The 22,823-nt window shown below is 42.8% G+C and overlaps 1 protein-coding gene across 1 annotated transcript; it reads left to right on the top strand.

Annotated features, from left to right (window-relative positions):
* Positions 1-5,953: 5,953 nt before the first annotated feature.
* On the top strand, positions 5,954-15,238 carry SNX12 (sorting nexin 12). The gene is made up of 4 exons (XM_004064343.4): positions 5,954-6,326; positions 11,538-11,633; positions 12,520-12,644; positions 13,369-15,238. The coding sequence occupies exons 1-4, from the start codon at positions 6,162-6,164 to the stop codon at positions 13,469-13,471; spliced, it is 489 nt and encodes a 162-aa protein (XP_004064391.1). The 5' UTR covers positions 5,954-6,161; the 3' UTR covers positions 13,472-15,238.
* The last annotated feature ends 7,585 nt before the right edge of the window (positions 15,239-22,823 follow it).

The raw sequence follows: 22,823 nt of genomic DNA, 5'->3' as shown, positions 1-22,823 counted from the left end.
TGAGCCAGAGCCAAATGAACACTATAGACAATAAGTGTAAACACAATTTTTAAAGTACAGGTTACTGTAGACTGGGTGGATATGGAGGCTTTATGGAGGAGGTGGGACCTGCACTGGGCTTTGAAGGATGGGCAGAAATTAAACAGGCTTGAAGTTCTCATAGTTAAGATACAATTCAACACATGAAGCGTCAGACTAAAGACCAAACAGATGAAGAACAACATCTAGGCAGGAATTTGCAGCTTATATCAGCATTTGTTAGAGTCATACTATTTCCCTCCCACCATAATCACATTTTTTTGTTCTTTTTCTTCCTTTTTAAAATATTTCCCCCCCCCCTTTATGGTGACATACAGGGCTAAAATATTCTTCTCTGAGAGGCATGTTAAAAGCCTGAGCTCAAAAACCAGACTGGGTTCAAATCCTGATTTTATCACTATTTTGGGCAAGTTGCTTAATCCATCTATGCCTCATTAGTACACTACAGATATAAAAATAGCACCTATGTCATAGGATTGTTTTGAGGATTAACTGAGTTAAAATATATAAAGCACTTAAAATAGTACCTGGCACATAGTAAGTGTTCAATAAATGTTAGCTTTTATTAAGGGAAGAAGGCTGGCTAATTCAACATTATTGTCTTTCCAGGTCTTCTTGTTTCTAGATAACTAAGTATGTAATTAATGAACACCTCTATGGAAGCTGGAGGTCAGACTCTTGTCAGCTGATGGGTTAGGTCTTTAGCAACCCCATTAACATGCATAGACACTCACACACTTATGCTGCCGCCACTTTTTCCCAGATTGCCCTCACCCCTAGGCGACTTAGAGATACTTTTGTGAAATAAATACAATCACCAACTTAAGTAGGCAGGTTGAGTGTTAAAAGGGCACTTCATCAACATAGGGAGACAACTGACAACTTTCAGAAGGGATTTAGTTTAAAGTAGACTATCCCCAGGGAGGCCTCAGGTGAAATGAACGTCAAGAAGGGAACAAATCACTAATGGTAATAGGCAGCTGGATGGGTGTGTGTGGAAAGGAATGGGGTGCTCCATAGAAAGGCAGTTAAGCTCTGAATCCAGATCCCCTGGAATACAGATTGTATGGATATGAGCTCTACTCTTGTTTTCACCAGTCTACTACCTGTTTTTACAACCAGACCGTCCCCTCTTACTCCCTCCTTGCAGTTCCAGCCTCCTGCTCCCAGGAACACAAACACCCCAAATTACAGGGGCTTTTGATTGCCATTTCCTTGGGACAGCCTGAAGAGAGAATCGAAAGAAGTTCTTTTCAGTATGGTTGCATAACATCGAGTCGGAGATTGTGAAATGTCCTTTGAGAAAAATGTACGGGCAGGAAGATGAATAGGTGTCTGTTTGATTAAGGTACAGTATTGCCTGTGGGCAGGATGATGAACTAATGAGATTCCATACAATTTAAAGGTCCTAAATCTCCATTTCTCACCGCCCCCATTCTTGACTCCTTTTGGCCAAGAATCACTGTGGTCAAGGAAACGCAATAGAGAGGAAAGTGCACATCAAGTTCTGATGTCACCTGTTTGTCAAGAGATTTGACTCAGCTACTCTTTGTGTGTGTGTGTGTGTGTGTGTGTGTGTGTGTGTGTGTGATAACTGAGGTACAGAGGATAACTGTGTTTCACCCAACATCACTTAGTAACTCTGAACTTCTGTGCCTGCCATGAAAAATAAAAAGGGTGGGGTGTGTGTGTGTGTGTGTGTGTGTGTGTGTATGGAAGCCAGCTAGCTGTTATTGCCTTATTAATGCAAAGGACTTAATTAGCCCAGTACCCTCTACTGTCCTCTTCTTTTCACCCTATCAAAATTTTCCCTCAAATATCATTTATCATTTATTTACACCTCATTGTGAATTTAACTTGCACAATTCTCCTAGGGCCATTTGATTTTAAGCCTTATCTTGTCACTCACCTATATATTTAACTTTCTATGGAATTGGTCCCTCTAGCTGCTAAACATATTTAAATCTCTCCTATCCTAAAAAACAAATCCTTCTTTGACTATGCATGGCTCTCTAGCTACAACATTTCTTTCTTAGGCAAGTTTCTCAAAAGATACTCTACTAAATGTTTCCACTTCTTTACCTCTGATTCAATTCTCAATTCACTATGATCTGGATTCTACTCCCAGGACTCTACTGAAACTGTTCTCATTTAAGTAATTATTTAATCTAGTGGACATTTCTCAGGGCTTATCTTATTTGACCTTTCTACTATATTAAACACTATTAACCACCTATTTGCTCCTTTTAGAAACATTTTTATTCATTGCCTTCAGATCATTATTATCTTCTGGCTCTCTTCCTACCTCTCTGACCACTCCTTCCTGATCTCCTTCACGAGCTTTTTTTTTTTTTTTTCCCAAGATGGAGTCTTGCTCTGTTGCCCTGGCTGGAGTGCAGTGGCTCGATCTCGGCTCACTGCAACCTCCGCCTCCCGGGTTCAAGCAATTCTCCTGCCTCAGCCTCCCAAGTAGCTGGGACTACAGGCACATGCCACCTTGCCCGTCTAATTTTTCGTATTTTAGTAGAGACAGGTTTTCACCGTGTTGCCCAGGCTGGTCGCAAACTCCTGCACTCAGGCAATCAGCCCGCCTTGGCCTCCCAAAGTACTGGGATTACAGGCGTGAGCCACCGTGCCTGGCCCACAAGCTGTTCTTTTCTGTGCCTGCCCTTTAATGGTTTTCCCAAATGGAAATAGTTTTACATTTTCTGGTTAAAAAATAAATGTAAGTTTATTGTTAAAAAATCAGATCCTTTAGAAAATTATAAAAATATAAAATCCAACTGAAACCCCACCACACAGAGGTAACCACTGCTAACATTTTGGTGCATGTCTTTCCAGACTTTAAAAATTATATATAAATAATTATTTATATATAAATAATTATATATAATTATATAAATAATTATATATAAATAATTATATACAATTATATAGATATATAAATATAATAATTATATATTATAAAATATAATAATTATATAAATATATAATTATTTATATTTAATTATATATAATTATATGTTTATATTATTTATATATTATATTATATTATTTATAATTATAATTATTTATATTAATTATTATATATAAAATATACATTAATACAAGTGATATCATACTACAATATTTTTTACCAGCTTTTTTCACTTTTTCATGGACATCATTCTGTATCAACAAGCATAAGAAATTATTTTAAATGGATAGATAGGGGAACTGTAAATTAGGCCATTTACACAAGATAGTGAAATTTATGATGGAAGTGACTAAGATAAAAAGCCTTATAAAATATAAAATCCACTACCCCTTTATAATACTTGTTATATAAGCAAATTCACAAATTAGAAAAAAAGACTACACAAATATTGCAGAAAATGAACAATTATTTGCTCTTAAAAACAAGAACCTTACACTGGTATCTTTATGTGATTATCTGATTATTTTCTGAGGATAAATTATTGGAAGTAAAACTTTTGAGTCAAAGATTTTGGTAAATAACATTAAAAATAAAAAATACAAAGGCATTATACTTAAACACAGTTAATGAAAAACAACCCTCCCTGCCGTCTGTGACTTCTTTTCTCCAGTTCTGCTCTCCAGAGACAACCAGTATTACAAGTTTCTTCAAGTCAAAGTTTAAAAAAAAATACATACTGCCAATCTATTTCCCAGAAAGATTGTACCGATTCACATTCCTACCAAAACTGCATGCCCTCACCAACTTTTAAATCTTCTGTCCTTGCCTCTTCATGTTTTTCTTTCTACATGGTATGCTGATGACTCTCATATCTCTATCTCTCTAACCCTGACCTCGCCCTCGAGCTCCAGGCCAGTATTTCCAGCTACTCGCTGGACATCTCCACCTGGATGTTCTACAGACACCCCATATTTATCTAAACTGAACTCATTTTTTACAGATGAGGAAAACTGTTTGTATAATTTGCTCATGGTTATACAGCTAGAAAGCAAGGATTTAAACCCAGGCAGCCTAAGTTCATGGGTCACACATTTAAGCCCTACACTATACTACCACCATATCTAATCACGTACAAGTCGTATCTATTTTATTTCTTCAATCTCTGTCCTATCTCTTCCCTCCTCTCCATTGTCACCATCACCACTTGATTCTGAGTCTTATTGTCAATACCTTCATAATTCAACTTAAATATACCTTCCATGTTGTCTACAAAACAATTCTTCTAAAACATAAATCTGATCATGTATTTTTCCTGCTTAGGATCCTTCAGGGACTCCCTATCACCTACCAGAAAGCTTTGTATCACCTATCATAAAGTCAGAGATCCTTTACTTAATATAAGCGGATCATCCTTTGTCTGCCCATCCCTAGCCAGTCTACCTTTCTAAACACTTCCATCACACAGTCTGAATTGGCGATAAATGCCTAAAAATGCTCCACTGTTTCTTATCGCAAGGACTTTGTGTATTCTTTCTTTCGCTCTCTTTTTCTTTTCCCTTTCTTTCTTTCTTTTTTTGATGGAGTCTTGCTCTGTTGCCCAGGATGGAGTGCAGTGGCATGATCTCAGCTCACTGCAACCTCTGACTCCCGGGTTCAAGCGATTCTCCTGCCTCAGCCTCCCGAGTAGCTGGGATTACAGGCGTGTGCCACCATGCCCAGCTAATTTTTGTATTTTTAATAGAGACAGGGTTTCACCATGTTGGCCAGGCTGATCTCGAACTCTTGACCTCAAGTGATCTGCCTGCCTCGGCCTCCCAAAGTGCTGGGATTACAGGTGTGAGCCACCGCGCCCGGCCTGCATATGCTGTTTCTTATTCCAGAAATTACCTTTCCCTGTTTCCACTCCTATTTGTCCTTTATGTCTTTTCATGTCTGTTAAACTCAGATGTTTCCTCCTCCAGGGGAACCTCCCCTAATTTTTCCAGTTATACATTTCCTATGTGCTGCTTTGAACATTTACTTATTTTGTATTTGTCACATTATATTAGTTTTGTTTACTTGTCTCCCTTGCTAGAATGTTAACTCCTTGAGGGCAGGGACTCTTATTTAACTCCAGGATTTTAGTGTTTAGCATGGTGCTTGGCACGTATTTGCTTAGTGGATATTGGTTAAATTGAATTAAATAGCAATTGTGAAATTGTAGGGCCTCATACTCTGTTGAAAGAATTTCAGGCATCAGTGATATGGGAAATATTTTTTGAGTAGAGGAGGGCAGGGGAAATGTGGAGAAAGGATGACCTGAAATCATCACCCAGTCTACCCTTTAATGTGGAGCATATGTAAATTAGTCATATAAATATTAATATTTATATAGATATTCTCATGTAAACATTTATTCTATCTCCATTATGGGTTGCAAGCAACCTCAGAGCAGTGCCAAGTATGGAGTTCTGCGGAGTAGAAATAGAAGGTATGAAATAAGTACCCTCAATTTGCTGATAAATGTAAGATTGAGTACACCTGGAGTGTGGCAACAAGGAGTAAGATATGCCCAATTTTCCTGAAAAGTGAGAGAGAAATATCTTTCTTTACCCCATCCTAGTTGCTTGCTGCTTTCCTGGCGCCATACGTAGTGCTGAGTGCGCCATTGTGTGTGGCGTGAACTGAAACCATCAGTGGCACAGGTGGGACGGCTACGTTATAGGTTCTCAGTACTATTGTTGGAACCCCACCCTCCATAGACCACCCTTCTATTTTCGCGGAAAACCAGGACTTCAGGTCACTGGGCTTCGGCCTATCACTGTAGGAGCCTGGCTCGCGGGGCAGTGCCCACTGTTGATTGATACACGGTACGAGACAATTTCTTGGGTTGAGGAGCCGCGATTGGCGGAGCCAGCCTGTGATGCTAGGCAGGGTATTGGGTACTGCGTATTGGGGATGCAGGTTCCCGGGTGGCCACAAACATCACCCGGAAGCCTGAATATGGCCTCCACTCTACAGGGCGCGCAGCAGTCAGCACGGCCGCTATTCAGGGCGCGGGGCCCAGGCCCGTGCGGCGTGCGCGTGCGTGCGTGGGCGCGCGTGCGCGCCGCCGCCGCCTGTGGGTTGGCTGGTTATTTTGCAAGCGGGAGGGGCCGTGCGCGCTCCTGCCTCAGGCCTCTGTCCCCCACCCCCCTTCCCCGGTCCCAGGCTCTCCTTCGGAAAGATGTCGGACACGGCAGTAGCTGATACCCGGCGCCTTAACTCGAAGCCGCAAGACCTGACCGACGCTTACGGGCCGCCAAGTAACTTCCTGGAGATCGACATCTTTAATCCTCAGACGGTGGGCGTGGGACGCGCGCGCTTCACCACCTATGAGGTTCGCATGCGGGTGAGTCACGGGGTGAGGGAGACAGCTGAGGGAGGACCGGGCGGCGCGGGCGGGAGGGGAGAGGGAGGCTACCGCGGGGACAACTAACGGTGGGGAAGACGCCTTAGGGGTCATTTGGGGGTTAGGGGTATAATAGGCTTGGAACGAGGTCTGCCGATTCAGTTGTGGCCGGAGGATGCAGAAGACTCCTGAGGGAGACATCGGACGGGGATGCAGAAAAACTACCCATGAGGAAGTGAAGCATGGCTGGATAGGGTGGGGTGGATGGAAGAAGATTAGAGCGAGGAATTCAAGGAGATAGGAATCACGGCTGTAGCGACTGAAGGAAGGGAGGGAGGATGGAAGAGGGCTGGGGGATGGAAAGCCAAGGCAGTATATCGCTGAGCTCCATAACTAAACTAGGTTGTGGGAAGTCTGAAGAGGGAGGGCAGGAAGGCCGGCTGCTTTCTAATGAGGTCTCCCCGGGATAATGGAGTAAAGCAAAGCCTTGAATTAAAGGGAAGGTAGATTCCAGAAAAGGAAGGTAGATTCCAGAAAAGGCAGACAGTAGGCTTGTGGGAGCAGAAATAAGAAAGACAGTCTCCTTGAGAGCGAGCGCTTTCCTAACTTGTGTCGGATCAGCATCTGAAGGAGAGAAATGTTTTATGCTTAAGTTTTCGCAGGTACTACGTGCTGTCTCGCCTTGAAACCTGGCCTTGCCCTGGGATTGGTGCCTTGTCAGTCACTGCTTTCATTCTATGTGGATCCTTTAGATTTGAAGTATCCAGAATGTTTATTTCAGTATTTATTGACTCTCGTTTAGGTACTTTGTATATGAATGGCTTTTTGCCCTTTCTGTCCTAGATTACCCTTTTGGATTCTGACCCTGGTCTGTAGTTACTTTAATACATGACATTTCAGAACTGCCCAGGAGTGGCTTCTTCCAGCATGCATGATAGAGGACTTTACTCTCTAGTGCTCAGCCCATAATGCAAGGATGGAATGTGCAGATAGAGTACTTGGTTTGCAGGATCTTTTGCCCACTTGAAGTGGTTATAGGCAAAACAGTTTGAGAATCATTTTCTAGTTTTCCTTATGTTTTCTTCTCAGACTAAAAGGCCAGAATATTCTCTATGGACAGCATCCTGCTCAAACAGCATTGAAGAACTAAAAGAGTGTATGTGCTTTCATTGTTGAAGGAGTGAATTGAATGAGAAATTGTGGTCTCCTACTTGGGCTTTGAAATCTTATTGAGAAATTATGATTTCCAGATTCCAAGTTTGGCAAAGTCCAAACTGAAGAAAGAAAAGTGAATAGCAAAACATGAGAAACACTTGTCTATATAAGAACTATTTGAAATCATGTCTTTGGGGGAGAATGGAATTTAGGTCCTTCAGAATATGATAAAAGCAGGAAATTGTCAGTGCTGGAGAACTTAGTTACCTGAGGGAGCTTGGGCATAACTAGTACAGCATAAGGGCTGTCTGCTGTGGGGTTTTGGAGACATTCAATGCATTACCCAAGAGTCTTAGGGATTCTGAATGAAATCGCTCTTTACTCAGGGTATTCTTTTTTTTTTTTTTTTTTTTTTTTTTAAGAGACAGAGTCTCGTTCTGTTGCCCAGGCTGCCGTGCAATGGTGCGATCTCGGCTCGCTGCAACCTCCGCCTCCTGGGTTCAAGCAATTCTCCTGCCTCATCCTCCCAAGTAGCTGGGATTACAGGCACGTGCCACCATGCCTGGCTAATTTTTGTATTTTTAGTAGAGACGGGGTTTCGCCATGTTGGCCAGGCTGGTCTTGAACTGCTGACCGCAAGTGATCCTCCTGCCTCGGCCTCCCAGAGGGCTGGGATTAGAGGCGTGAGCCACCACGCCTGGCCCTACTCCAGGTATTCTAATAACAACAGGGACTGTTCATCTAGTGCCTACTGTGTACCAGGCACTGAACTAGGTTTTAATTTGTCTTAATCCTTACAGAACTTCGTTTTACACATGGGAAACTGAGGAGGAATGCAGTTTAAGTAACTTGCCCAAGTACACGTAACTATAACTGACAGGGCTGGAATTTGAACACAAATATGTCTGACTCCATATTCTTTCTGCTACACTTCTGTCTCCTTGACAACACTTAGTAGCAAAACTTTAGCATGCAAAATTTTTCTACTCACTAAACTTTTAATCGGTCCCTTCCACAATTTTTTTTTTTTTTTCGAGACGGAGTCTCGCTCTGTCACCCAGGCTGGAGTGCAGTGGCATGATCTCAGCTCACTGCAACCTATGCCTCCCAGGTTCAAGCGATTCTCCTGCCTCAGCCTCTGGAGTAGCTGGGACTACAGGCATAAGGCATGGTGCCACCACACCTGGCTAATTTTTTTTTTTTTTTTTTGAGATAGAGTTTTGCTCTTGTAGCCCAGGCTGGAGTGCAGTGGTGTGATCTTGGCTCACTGCAACCTCTGCCTCCCGGGTTCAAGTGATTCTCCTGCCTCAGCCTCCCAAGTAGCTGGGATTACAGGCATGTACCACCACGCCTGGCTAATTTTTGTATTTTTAGTAGAGACAGGTTTCGCCATGTTGGCCAGGCTGGTCTCGAACTCCTGACCTCAAGTGATCCGCTTGCCTCGGCCTCCCAAAGTGCTGGGATTATAGGTGTCAGCCACCATGCCCGGCCTAATTTTTGTATTTTTAGTAGAGATGGGGTTTCGCCATGTTGGCCAGGCTGGTCTCGAACTCCTGACCTCAAGTGATCCATCCACCTCAGTCTCCCAAAGTGCTGGGATTACAGGTGTGAGCCACCACGCCTGGCCTTGTTTATTCTTTTTTTTTTTTTTTTGGAGACAAAGTCTTGCTCTGTCACCCAGGCTGGAGGGCAGTGGCATGATCTCGGCTCACTGCAGCCTCCGCCTCCTGGGTTCAAGCGATTCTCCTGCCTCACCTTCCTGAGTAGTTGGGATTACAAGCACCTGGCTAATTTTTGTATTTTTAGTAGAGACAGGGTTTCACCATGTTGGCCAGGCTGGTCTCGAACTCCTGACCTCAAGTGATCTGCCTGCCTCGCCTCCCAAAGTGCTGGGATTACAGGCGTGAGCCACCGCATCCAGCCCTTATTTATTCTTTTAAGTAAATAATGGTTTAGTAATATTACTTTATATGAATCTCACTCCATTTCAACCTATTGACATTCCTTGGACCTTGACGATCCTGGATGGAGTTTAATGTAAAATTGGCCAGTTATTTGGCTTTTGATGGCCTATTTGAGAACTGGATCCTGAAAAGACAATTTCCAGTGTCAAGGAGTACAAAGCATGATGTAGTGGGTTCTGTGTGAAGCTCTAATGGAGTTTCGAGTTGCTCTTTTCCTGCCAAGAGGCAGTTGTGGAGAAAGGAGATAACTAGTTTATTTTATTCATCCTCTCACCTGAATTGACTGGCAGTAAATATGGTCAGTATTAATACATGTGGTTGGCCATTTCTATTTAGAACTTGTAGACAGGAGTGAAGATCAGGGTTTTCTGTCAGGGGATTCGTGTTGCCACTAGAGCCTTGGGAATCTTCTCAGTGTTTAAAACGTGGGAATGAGCTGATTTATATCAGGGAGCAAGCTATGGTAAGCCAACTTTTGTAATGGTGATTTCTTACGCATTTTCTAGATGAGAGGATAAACAGACACATAGAGTCTCTATTAATCAATTGAGCATTTATTGAGTAACTTGCATATTCTGCATTTTAGAAGATGCAGAAGTAGTCATAGTTTCTGATCTTAATGAGATTAGTTAGTTAGACAAGGCAAACGATGCATAAAACAATAGTGTATCAGGCAATGCTAAAGTATAACTGTCAGAAGAGTTCAGAGAGGAGGAAAACCAATAAATCCAGTTGTTGTCAGAAAATTTTTTTGTATGAAGTGAGAGTTGAGTGAGCACTGGTAGAATGGAGAGGATTTGGACAGGAAGAGCAGAGGTAGGCATAACTTGGATGTGTTTATCTCTTTACAGGGAATTTAAATTCACTTTTTAAAGGAAAATGTAATATGTACACATGATAAATTCAAATTGTACAATGAAAAATGTGACTATTCCACCCATTCCAGTTGTCTTCTCTTACTCTCGAAAGTCAATCACCATTACCAGTATATTTTCATAAATACTTTATTAATCAGTATAAATATATACATATACATCCCTTTTTAAAACACAAATAGAGGCAAGCTATATATATATACTGTTCTATACCTTGATTTTACTACTTAATATCTTTCCATACTGGCACATAGAGATCTTTCATTTTTATTTCGAGAGACAGAGTCTCTGTGCCAGATTACAGTAGCATAATCACAGTTCACCATAGCCTTGACCTCCTGGGCTCAGGTGATCCTCCTGAGTAGCTGGGACCACAAGCGAGCACTGCCACTACACCTGGCTTTTTTACTTTTTATAGAGATGGAATCTTGCTATGGTTGCCCAGGCTGGTCTCAAACTCCTGGGCTCAGGTGATCCCTTGCCTCGGCATCCCAAAGTGCTGGGATTGTAGGTGTGAGCCACTGCACCTGGCTTTCACATTCTTTTCATAGTTATTTAATATTCTACTATACAGGTATACCATAATTCATTGTAACCTATTGTCTATTCATAGACATTTATTCTTATTATAAATAATAAAATGCAGTGAAACTCTTCTTTTTTTTTGAGACAGAATCTCACTCTGTCTCCCAGGCTGGAGTGCAGTGGTGTGATCTTGGCTCACTGCAACCTCCGCCTCCTGGATTCAAGTGATCCTTTTGCCTCAGCCTCACAAGTTGTTGAGATTACAAGTGTGTGCCGCCACACCTGGCTAATTTTTGTATTTTTAGTAGAGACAGGGTTTCACCATGTTGGCCAGGCTGGTCTTGAACTCTTGACCTCAAGTGATCTGCCTGCCTTGGCCTCCAAAAGTGCTGGGATTACAGGCGTGAGCCACCAAGCCCGGTGAAAACTCTTATATGTACATATTTACATACTACTGCAAGTCTACTTGTAGGATAAATTCAAAGCAGCAAGGGACTTCTGATCATCAGCTATGATAAGGTTGGATGTGGTAAGGGTTGGTTTTTACCTGGTGGTGATTTGAAAGGGTTATAGGAGCATGATCCATAGGAGCTATTTCTTCATTGGGACCTGTCCAAGTTACTCAGACAGGTGGCTACCACAGGCTGAACATTACTTACCATCTTTCTTCTTTAATTTTTCCTTCCATGTAGACAAACCTACCTATCTTCAAGCTAAAGGAGTCCTGCGTACGGCGGCGCTACAGTGACTTTGAGTGGCTGAAAAATGAGCTGGAGAGAGATAGCAAGGTATGGCCTTGTTCTCTGTGTGGCATCTTTGGAGGAGGAGCTCTACATAGGCTGAGGGGGCATACAACCACAGTCTATAAAGTCTTGAAGGGAATGAAGAGGGTGAACACATTCTTATCCATCAAATCTCAGTATTTTAGATTGGGGGATACCTTTTGAAACTTGAAAGTGGTAAGTTCTGGCTGGGCACAGTGGCTCATGCCTGTAATCCCAGCACTTTGGGAGGCTGAGGCGGGCGGATCACCTGATGTCAGGAGTTCAAGACCAGCCTGGTCAACATGGTGAAACCCCGCCTATACTAAAAATACAAGAATCAGCCAGGTGTGGTGGTGGATGCCTGTAATCCCAGCTACTTGGGAGGCTGAGGCATGGGAATTGCTTGAACCTGGGAGGCAGAGGTTGCAGTTAGCTGAGATCGTGCCACTGCACTCCAGCCTGGGTGACAGAGCAACACTCTGTCTCAAAAAAAAAAAAAAAAAAAAAAAGAAAGTGGTAAGTTCAGGACAAGTTTTTTTTTTAAAGTATTACTTCACTTAGTCACTAGTAAAGTTGTACAACTTAATTCCTGTAGGTGCTAAAAATGGAAAGTCTAGTGTCAGGAAAATCCTAGCTAAATTCTTGAATGGTAGTGGCTTGTTAAGGAAAGTGAGGATTATTTGGAGTTTATTTCCTTCTTTTGAGGTAGTAAACCTGTCCTCCCACAGAAATGGATTAATTTTTGACCCGAGCCATCCTGACTGTTCTTATGGTCTTAGTTCTTGCAAGTTGCTGGCTGTGGGACAGGATGGACCCTATGCCTAATAAGAAATGAGGTACACAGTGCTTTACCATCTCATTCCCACTCTGTCTCTCTCCCATGTGGCTGGAATTTTGTGTGTGCCTGCAGATTGTAGTACCACCACTGCCTGGGAAAGCCTTGAAGCGGCAGCTCCCTTTCCGAGGAGATGAAGGGATCTTTGAAGAGTCTTTCATCGAAGAAAGGAGGCAGGGCCTCGAGCAGTTTATTAACAAGTAAGCCAAGTTCCTGGGGGCTCCACTTGCTACTGTTGCCATCATAGTCTTTTTATATGTTTTGTTTACCTCACCTTTTATTTTATTTTTATTTACTTATTTATTTATTTGAGACAGAGTCTCACTCTGTCACCTAGGCTGGAGTGCAATGGTGTGATCTCGGCTCACTGCAACCTCCGTCTCCTGGGTTCAAGTGATTCTCCTGCCTCAGCCTCCTGAGTAGCAGGGATTACAGGCGCCGGCCACCATGCCCAGCTAATTTTCATATTTTTAGTAGGGATGGGGTTTCACCATGTTGGCCAGACTGGTCTCAAACTCCTGACCTTAAGTGATCCACCTGCCTTGGCCTCCCAAAGTGTTGGGATTACAGGTGTGAGCCACTGCACCCAGCTCACCTTTTATAATGGGTACCATGATGTGGTGCCAATTGTGTGGTGGGCTGACTGGACAGTAAAACTCCATTCCTTTGAGTAGGATTCTGATCCTGTGTGTCAGGGCCTGAGAAAGCACTGCATGTTGGTTATATCTAGGGATTTCCCTGTCTTGCCCCTCTATCCCCCGTCCCCTTTACAATATTAGGGTTGAGGTGGTACCCTACTGCTGTCCTCTACTGGCTTGAACCTCAGGGCTGACCTTGCCCTTCTTCCCCTGTCCACATCCCCATCCCTCTGCTAATTCTCTCTGATTCTGAATACTACTGATAACCATCCTGGTTTCTTTATAGAATTGCTGGGCACCCACTGGCTCAGAATGAACGCTGCCTACACATGTTCCTGCAAGAGGAGGCAATTGACAGGAACTACGTCCCGGGGAAGGTGCGCCAGTAGGAGCCCCTCTCACCACCTGCCCTCTACTTTCCTGCTGAAATGACATTGGTTTTTACACTAAGCCTCTCTCTGTCTTTGATCTGAAGTTGGCTACCCATCTCCTGGCCTGATAGACTGTCTGGCATTGTGCTCCCTGGTACCTGACTACACCATGTGGGCACTCTGCTAGGATCCTCTTCTCTGAGGAGAGGTGGGAACCCACAGGCAGATGCCCTTTGCTTGGGGTTGGGGTGGGTGGGTGGGGGGATTAGACTGGAAGGCAATTTCTTGGGCATTTACCCATGCCAGAAGGCTAACCTGGGGGGAGGGGGGCGCTTGTGCTGGTGAGGCACTTGGATACATACTGATGCTGCAAGTTCAGGGGATTTTTCTTACTCTTAGGTTTAACCAAGAACACTGAGCAGGGAAAAACCCTGCCTTTCCTAACTGCATGTATTTTTTCCTTTTTGGAAAGGTGGTAGAGACAGAAGCTTTCCTTGTTTTCTCTAGGCCTGCTCCCAGTTTTCTTAACAGTTTCTTTTGTTGCTTTCTCTCTCCCTTGTTGCTTTCCATGGCAGTAGTCCTCCTAGAGTCCAAGCAGTCTGTTGTATGGAGCAGGGTGTGTGGGTTTTCTGGGCCCATCATTATGGCTGCTTCAGAGTCAGAAGAAAGCCATAGGGCAGTAGGGGAGCTCCTATTGCCTAGCCCCTCTCCCTCTGTGGCTCCCACTCTAGCTGCCTATTTTTGCTCATCAGCTGGTGAGTCAGTATGGGCCAGCAGTTCTCCCTCCCTAAGCCCTTGCTACTTTATGGGTTAGCTTTGCAGGTTTGGTGGCTTGAGGGGTGGGGGCAACTCACCACTGCCAGGTAACTCCCTGAAGGGTGGGAGTGGATTATCTTCTAGGCTCTTACCCGCAGTAGGGAAGGGCATCAACACTGTCTTCCTTCCATTCTCCTTTCCCCCATCCCATTTAGTGCTGCCACAGGGCAGAAGCACACAAACCAACCACACAGTCTCTGACTTCTCCTAAGCACTTTGAGTTGTTGAATGGGGCTCAGGGGCAAGAGTTTTTGCTGCCCTCCCCAGCGTGGTCACAGGGTTATTGAACTGCCTGCACTTGTTTCTCATGCAACTCCAGCATTTTCCCCAGAAGTTGAACTATGGATAGCAGCTTGGTATGGATTTCCTAAATCTTAACATTTGAAGCAGCTTCTTGAGGCTGGCACCTATCCTGGTTTCTGTCTTGGAGGGGGTGGTTTGTTTGCTGGGGCCCAATGTCTGTCCCAAGTGGTGGGGTGAGAGTAAGTTAACTTTGGTGCCAGGTGAGAGGTGGGGGCTCTTTGCTTAGACTCCCTATCATGGAAAGATTGGAGTTTTCTATGCAGGGCATTGGGGAAAAGGATTGCTGATTCTGACTGACCCTGATCAGAGAGATTAGGATTGTATTTTGACATAGGATTTGGAACCCATCTAAATGTTGAAGTTCCCTGAGACAGCTCTCCAGCTGCTGAGCCTGCGCCAGGGGCTAAGCAGCCCCTAATGAGAGGCTCTGCTCCCTTTCCCACCTTGCCAATGTTGTTGTTGCTGCCTTTTTGATTTGTATCCTCTGTTATAGACATTTTTTAAAAATGATTTCCTCTTTCATTGTGCACAAGTGCTGAGAGTCTGAGGTCCCATTTCTGCTGTGTATATATATCCTGACTCGGGGCTTTTATTCAGCAAACTGTTGATTCTTCTGTCAGACAATGTCATATTCAACTCTGTTCATATTAAACCACTGTGAAGCAAGCCTCTGTTTTCCTGCTTAAGTTGTAAATTTAGTATTCTTTAGTGTCTAGGATATGCTGGGTATTATGCGGAAATCATACAGTGTGGCCAGTGTCCTGAGGTAATGTTTTGCATTTAAATTTTTTTAAAAAGCAGAGTCTTAACTTATCTTAATGATATTTACCTATCCTTTTTGCAACTCACAACTGACTTTGTCACAGAGGTAATGTATCTGCTTGCAGGAAGTAGCTGTAGGCTCAGTACCTGTTGTTTGAGTCACATTTAGCAGATTTGGTTTTTAAGCTTGTGGGTTTGTGCTAATTTGGGCAGAATATATTTATTATATATATGTGTGTGTGTATGTGTGTGTCTGCATATGTAATACATGTACATAAACACACATGCATGTGTTCATCCTCTGACACACCCACACAACACCAACAAACATTTCTTCTATAGGCTTTTTATCTCAACTGACACTGTTTTTTTTCCCAAATAAATTTGACACAGGCAGAAAGGTGGGTGAACTCTCAGAACTTTTGGTGGGTGGATATTCATCTGACCAGTGAGCTCTGAAATGGTTTCCCTACACAGAGTGGGTTTTGGCAAGGGTTGGAATGAGGGGAGGTAGCAGTCTTGTCATTTAGAAAATCAAAGCTAGTTTTGATGTAGTTCAACATGGAAAGAAGGTACAGAAAGTGATGTGTTCAAAACATTAGCAAATTAAGGCTGAATGTGGTTGGCTCATGCCTGTAATCCCAGCATTTTGGGAGGCTGAGGCAGGAGGATTGCTTGAGTCCAGGAGGTTGAGACCAGCCTGGGCAACAGAGTGAGACACTGTCTCTACAAAAAATTTCAAGAGAAAAAAAAAGGAAATTAATGTTACTTAGCAGTATTTGGTTCTAAGTAGAAGAGTGGGGGCTGTGAGGAAGTTGAGGTTTTTGGTAGTTCATGAATGAGATGACTAAAAATATCTGAGGGGATAGGGAAGAATGGGTATTTCTGTGAAATAAAGGAAAGGAAGGGTAAAGAGAGATGCAACCTTCATAGGCAGCAGTGTTAGAGAATGAACTGCAGAATAAATAGAAAAGCAGCTATAAAATAAAGTGTTAACAAAAATTTGGACAGATGACAACTCATTTAACAAGTGCTAATAGTCTTCTGTGTGTCTGGTCCTATGCTAACAGCAGGGCTGGGGATAGGGTGGAGTGGTTGTGGTACAAGTAAAATATGATATTACATTCTCTTTTTTCGTAGACCTTAAGAGTTCAGTTGAAGAGATGTTTAGCTGGGCGTGGTGGCTTATGCCTGTAATCCCAGCACTTTGGGAGGATTGCTTGAGCCCAGGAGTTGGAGACTAGCCTGGGCAACCGAGTGAGATCTCATGTCTACAAAAAAAAAAAAAAAAAATTAAAAATCTGGCCAGGTATGGTGGCACATGATAGTCCCAGCTACTTGGGAGGCTGAAGCCGGAGGATTGCTTGAGCCCAGGAGGTTGTGGAGTGAGCCATGCAGTGAGCCATGATTGTACCACTGCACTCTAGTCTCAAAACAAAATGAAGAGATGTCTATACAAGGCAGGAAAATGCTAGAGACAGAGTAAGAGATTCAGGCACATCTGGTTAGTTGTCCAGTCTTTTTCTTTTTTAAAAATATCAGGCCAGGTAAATCTCTCTTGGATGTCAAATTGGCCATTTTGGCACATTAACTGGGCTGGGCAAGAATCCTAAATCCAAACCCTCTTACCCATTAACACTGAGGAGAAGCATACTTTTCTTTGTTAAGGAATTCTAATTTACATGGGTATTTGCATGTTTACCACTAATTAATCCCCTTTATCTATAGTGCAGAAAGGGCTTAACCTTATGCTGGAACCTGGGGGACAGAGGCTAACGAAAAATTTTGAACATAGCTAGACCCAAAAGAAGTCTAAATCTTCACATTCCAAAGATGCCTTATCTACCCTTTGACCCATTCTTTGAGACAAGGAATTAAGCCAGTAAAGGTGGGAGAGGTGGATAACATTCAGGCTTCTCTGGAGTTGATAGTTAAACTACATGAGATACTTCTATGTTGAAGATATTCCTACTTCTATGTTGAAATATATGCTGTAATAATTTAAGTAAAATTACTTTCTTCTGTGGAAATGTAGAATAGCTGCTCACTGAAATGGATATTTCTTCATATCCTTGAAAACTGTTGAGTCACCCTTAGTATTCTCTTCTTAGATATAATAAGTTCTAATTTTTCCTTACTTGGCTCATTTTTAACCCTTTTATCTTTTTATTATTCTGAAATCTCTCCAAGGCCCTCACATGTCCTCAAGTTGTAGAGTCTTAAATTGGACAACACTTTAATTACAGCCTGAAGGTTAGGTAGTTGTTATTCCATTTATATATCGTAGTATTTGAGTTTACTTTTGAAATATAAAGTCTTAGTGACTAATTTAGCATGTGGTTCTCTGCCACTCCCTTCCTGACCACCTACCTACCACCCCTCATTCTTATCTTTTTTTTACGTTGTTTGTACAAAAACCAGTTGTTGCCTATTTTATTTCTTCTGTCCATACCCTGTCTGTCTATGCATTTAAAAACAGAGAACTCATTCCTTATAAAACTGACAAACCAGGGATAATTGTCAACATCAAAAAAGAATTCTTTAAATCACTGCAGGCTTCCTTTAAATAGGTGTTTCCTGTGGTGGTTTTAAGTGTTTTTATATAGGTCATCAACTGCTTGATATAAAGAAACTAAAGATAAAGGGTTAAGAGGCAGTGCCAGTTGAAGAACAGTTAGAAATTGAGATAAAACAGTAGTTCTTAGGTAAACAGTAAAATACATTCAGATTCACAGAAAAAAAAATATGTATATATATATTTTTTGAGATGGAGTCTCACAGTGTTGTCCAGGCTGGAGTGCAGTGGCGTGATCTCAGCTCACTGCAATCTCTGCCTCCCAGGTTCAAGCGATCCTCCTGCCTCAGCTTCCCGAGTAGCTGGGACTACAAACGTGGCAACACCATACCCAGCTAATTTTTGTATTTTTAGTAGAGACGGGGTTTCACCACGTTGGCCAGGCTGGTTTCGAACTCCTGAGCTCAAGTGATCTGCCTGCCTCGGCCTCCCAAAGTGCTGGGATTATAGGCGTAAGCCACTGTACCTGGCCTGATTTATGTATTACTTTTCAAGAGAATGTTATACCAATAATATTTTTTGTCTAGATACAGTGAACTTTTCATCATCTGTACTAATGGAGGCATATACATTTTAATTTTGTTATGCATTTTTGTTGTAACATTTAAATATAGGGATGTCTAATCATAAAATTTAAAAATATTTCATAATGTCATCATACTGAAGACTCAGGAAGATCTGAAAAGAAACAGAAAGAGTACCAGACCTGGAATAGAAACCTGACTTCTAAAATTGGCTATATAGCTAGCTATAGGACCTTAGTTGAATTGCTTCACCATTTTAGGCCTGTTTTCTGAACTATACAATGAGGGATTTCGACTAAATGAGGGATTTTGACTAAATGATCTCTGAGGTATCTTAAATCTCTAGCTTTTTATGATTTCCCACCCTTGCCAAGGAGTTGAGTAAACATTGGAGGTGATGCCACCAAAAAAGTGAAAGCGCAATTTTTCCTTTATATGATGGAGTTTGCTGTAGTGTAGTTTTCTCTTTCAGAAATGAACGATTATCCCGATTAGATTTTGTTTGCCCACATCCTGTTATATCAAGTCATGAGTATACCCCCATTGAAACTCAGAATTGATTTGGTTTACAGTTGTTCTAATTGTATCCTAAGTCTTCTAGCTGAAATTTTAAAATGAAGTAGTCACCCCATGGTGTTATTTATTTATTTTTTGAGAGGGAATCTTGCTCTGTCGCTCAGGCCAGAGTGCAGTGGCGTGATCTTGGCTCACTGCAACCTGTGCCTCCCAGGTTCAAGCGATTCTCCTGCCTCAGCCTCCAGAGTAGCTGGGACTACAGGGGCACGCCACCACGCCCTGCTAATTTTTGTATTTTTAGTAGAAACGGGGTTTCACCATATTGGCCAGGTTGGTCTCAAACTCCTGACCGTATGATCTGCCCACCTCGACCTCCCAAAGTGCTGGGATTGATTACAGGTGTGAGCCACTACGCCCAGCCCCCATGGAGCTATTTTTATTTAAAACACATACATTATAACTCTATTGATCTGATTACAAAAGTGCCTGTTTTGTTAAAATGTTTTATTGTGATAAAAATTCAAAAATTATTAATGTTAGCCAACAAAATTCAAGCAAAACATAAATGTGTAAAGTAAAAAGTGAAAGATTTTTCCTTAGTCCCTCTCACCACTCCCATTCTCCAAGAATAACTTAATTTGGTGTGTGTCTTCCCAGATGTTGTTCTGTTTGTGTTTATATATTAATATACACATATATACATATATGAATACCCACACATTTGTATATAGGTTTTTTTAAATGAAATGGGATATTATATGTACTGTTTTGCAACTTTTTTTCACTTTGCATTGTATTCTGGACCTCCTCTTGCATTAATACATGGAAATTTACCTCATTTAAAAAATGACTGCATAACATTTCATGGTATGGTTGTATCACAATTTAATGATTCACCTATTGATGCAAATTTGTCTCCAATCATTCACTATTATAAATAATGCTACATATAACCTTGCTCCAGTGTGTAAGTATTTCTGTAGGATAGATTTTGAGAGAAGGAATCGCTGGGTCAAAAGGTGTGTGCCTTTTACTGTGTGTGTGTCTTTTACTGTGTGTGTGTGTGTGTGTGTAGAGATTGGGGAGGGGGGTGGTCTCACTTTGTTGCCCAAGTTGGTCTCGAACTCCTGGCTTCAAACGATTCTCCTGCCTCAGCCTCCCAAAGTGTTGGGATTACAGTCATGAGCCACTGCGCCTGGCCTCATTTTACGTTTTGATAGCTAAAGCTAAATTGCTTTCTTAAAGAATGCAGTTTAGGCTTCCAGTGACAGCAAATGAGAATGTTTCCCCACCCAAAGTGGGGAAATTCTGTTCACAAAAATTTCCTTGCCAAAAGTGGTAAAAATTTAAACAATTGATAATTATCCAAACTATTTGGTGAAAATCACATTTCATGGTTTTAATTTGCATTTTCTGGTACATTTAGTTGTAATGATACCGCTGTCAGGTTTTAGTTTCCCCGCACATTTACTTTTGGTCGTTCTAGAGGCAGTATCTATTGCTGCTAATTGAGGATACTGACCACTCTTCACCATAGATAAACCATCACACTTAATTAAAGGCCCTGAGTGTTTGTAAGTTTCTTCCCATCTGACTCTGGGGGAAGATGAAGCGATTAGCCTAGTGACAAAGCAACATTATCTGAGGCGCTCTCACAACCAGTACCTTTTTCAGATTGTCACTACTTGAGGTCAAGCCCAGAGCAGCACTGACAGCTCAACTACATGCTCTTCTGACCTCATGGGCAACCTGCTTTGATACTCGGGGAAATATTACTTTGTCTCTTGAGCCACCATCCCTCCAGCTTGGACCCCCTGTCTAGTTATTTCTCCCAGATCCATACGTTTGATTCCTGGCAGGGATGGAACAAGGATGGGGACCAAGATCATGATGGTGACCATAATAAGAGGTCGGATTATCAGGCCTTCTGGTTGGCTGTCCACGTGTCAATCAGAAATAAGCTTTAATTGGTCGTACGCAATGGGAAGCACATACCTGTCGTACACAATGGGAAGCACATACCCTCTTCTGATTGGCCTCTTAGTTGAGGGGTGGACCACAGGGAAACCTGCTGGTTGGCTGGAATGGAAGACCAATAGGAACGCTGTGGCGCTGCTTTCGAAAGCGAGGCCTGCCCCGCGCCCCTGGAGCTGTCAGCGGGTTTCCTGGGAGCTCCAGAGGCCCGATTTGGTAACTGCGCTTTCCTGCAACCTAGGTATCTTCTACCCCGGTCACGCTTCTGGCATCTCAGAATGTCTCTGGTTGTGCCGTGGTGAATGAAGCCGTAGTCCGCTTGTCCAGCCATTAGGAAGGTCCTGCCTTAGGCTGCCGGTTTCGTTCCACAAACGCCAGCCTGGGGCTCTTCCTGAGATGGGGCCGTTGAAGTCATGGGCCTGGGCCTGGGGAGTGGGGATCAGGGACCAGGGAATGGGACAATACTTTGCGGGCCTCAGGATGAAGTTCTTTATTGCAAGCATTGTGGCCCGATTCGCGGCAGAAGCGGGAGAGGCTGCACTCTGCTGCTGTGAAGGCCTTTTTTGTATTAAGTCTCAGGAAGGGAGCAGGAAGTGTGTGACCCAGAAAGTTCCGCCATCTAGGTGGCCTCCACCATTTCAGCCAGCTGCCGCCTCTGTTGCCTGATTTCACCCCTTGTGGTTCCTTCCTAGACTCATCAGCTCTAAGACCACTGCAGTAAGTACATTAGCCCTTACAGCCCCTACTCAGAAAATCCCCTTTCTTCCTCAATGTCAGTGGGCTTGACCTCCTTGCTTTTATTTATTTTTCTAATTAATTACACCAGTACATTCTCCTTGTAAAAAAAAAAAATCAAAACACTATACATATATGGGGCTAACACTTTGGCCATTACGCACAATCCTTGTCCTCTTTCCCTCTTCCCCAGAGTAACTGCTGTTAACAGTTTGGTGTGTATCCTGGCAGCCTTCCAGGTCTTTTTTTCTAGTTATCGTAGAAAATACGTTGTGTTGTGTTTTTATTTTAACAAAAATTATACCCTACTGTACATACCCCCACAAGTTTTTTCATTCAGTGTTTTGGAAACATTTTTATTTTGGTACATCTAGGTTTACTTTTTATTTTATTTTATTTTTTAGTAGAGACGGGGTTTCCCCATGTTGGCCAGGCTGGTCTCAAACTCCTGACCTCAAGTGATCCAACCGCCTTGGCCTTCCAAAGTGCTGGGATTACAGGTGTGAACCACCGCACCCGGGCAGATTTACTTCTTTTTTAAAAAAGTGATGTATTATGCCATTGTATGGCTATAAAACAGTTTATTTAACCATTTCCTTATTGATAGACTACTAGATTTTTTCAATATTTTGCTTTTACAAGTGGTACTGCTATGAGCATTCCTGAACATGACAGTTTCTCTAGGGCAGTGGTTCCCAAACTTCTTGATTGCAGGACCCCTTGACATTCCTAACAGAATTTGTTTATGTAGGTTTATGGCTCTCTCTATTCAATGAAATTAAAACTGGTTGGGTGCGGTGGCTCACGCCTGTAATCACAGCACTTTGGGAGGCCCAGGCAGGAGGATCACTTGAGACCAGCCTGGGCAACAAAGTGAGATGTCATCTCTACAAAAAATTTTAAAAATTAGCTGGGCATGGCCGGGCGTGGTGGCTCACGCCTGTAATCCCAGCACTTTCAGAGGCCGAGGTGGGCGGATCACGAGGTCAGGAGATCGAGACCATCCTGGCTAACACGGTGAAACCCCATCTCTACTAAAAATACAAAAAATTAGCCAGGCGTCGTGGTGGGCGCCTGTAGTCCCGGCTACTCAGGCTGAGGCAGGAGAATGGTGTGAACCCGGGAGGCGGAGCTTGCAGTGAGCTGAGATTGCGCCACTGCACTC

The sequence above is a fragment of the Gorilla gorilla genome, chromosome X (assembly GCF_029281585.2).
Source record: "Gorilla gorilla gorilla isolate KB3781 chromosome X, NHGRI_mGorGor1-v2.1_pri, whole genome shotgun sequence".
Classification (NCBI taxonomy): Eukaryota; Metazoa; Chordata; class Mammalia; order Primates; family Hominidae; genus Gorilla; species Gorilla gorilla.
The sequence above is the reverse complement of the archived record's forward strand: the minus strand, read 5'-3'. Positions and strand labels throughout refer to the sequence as shown.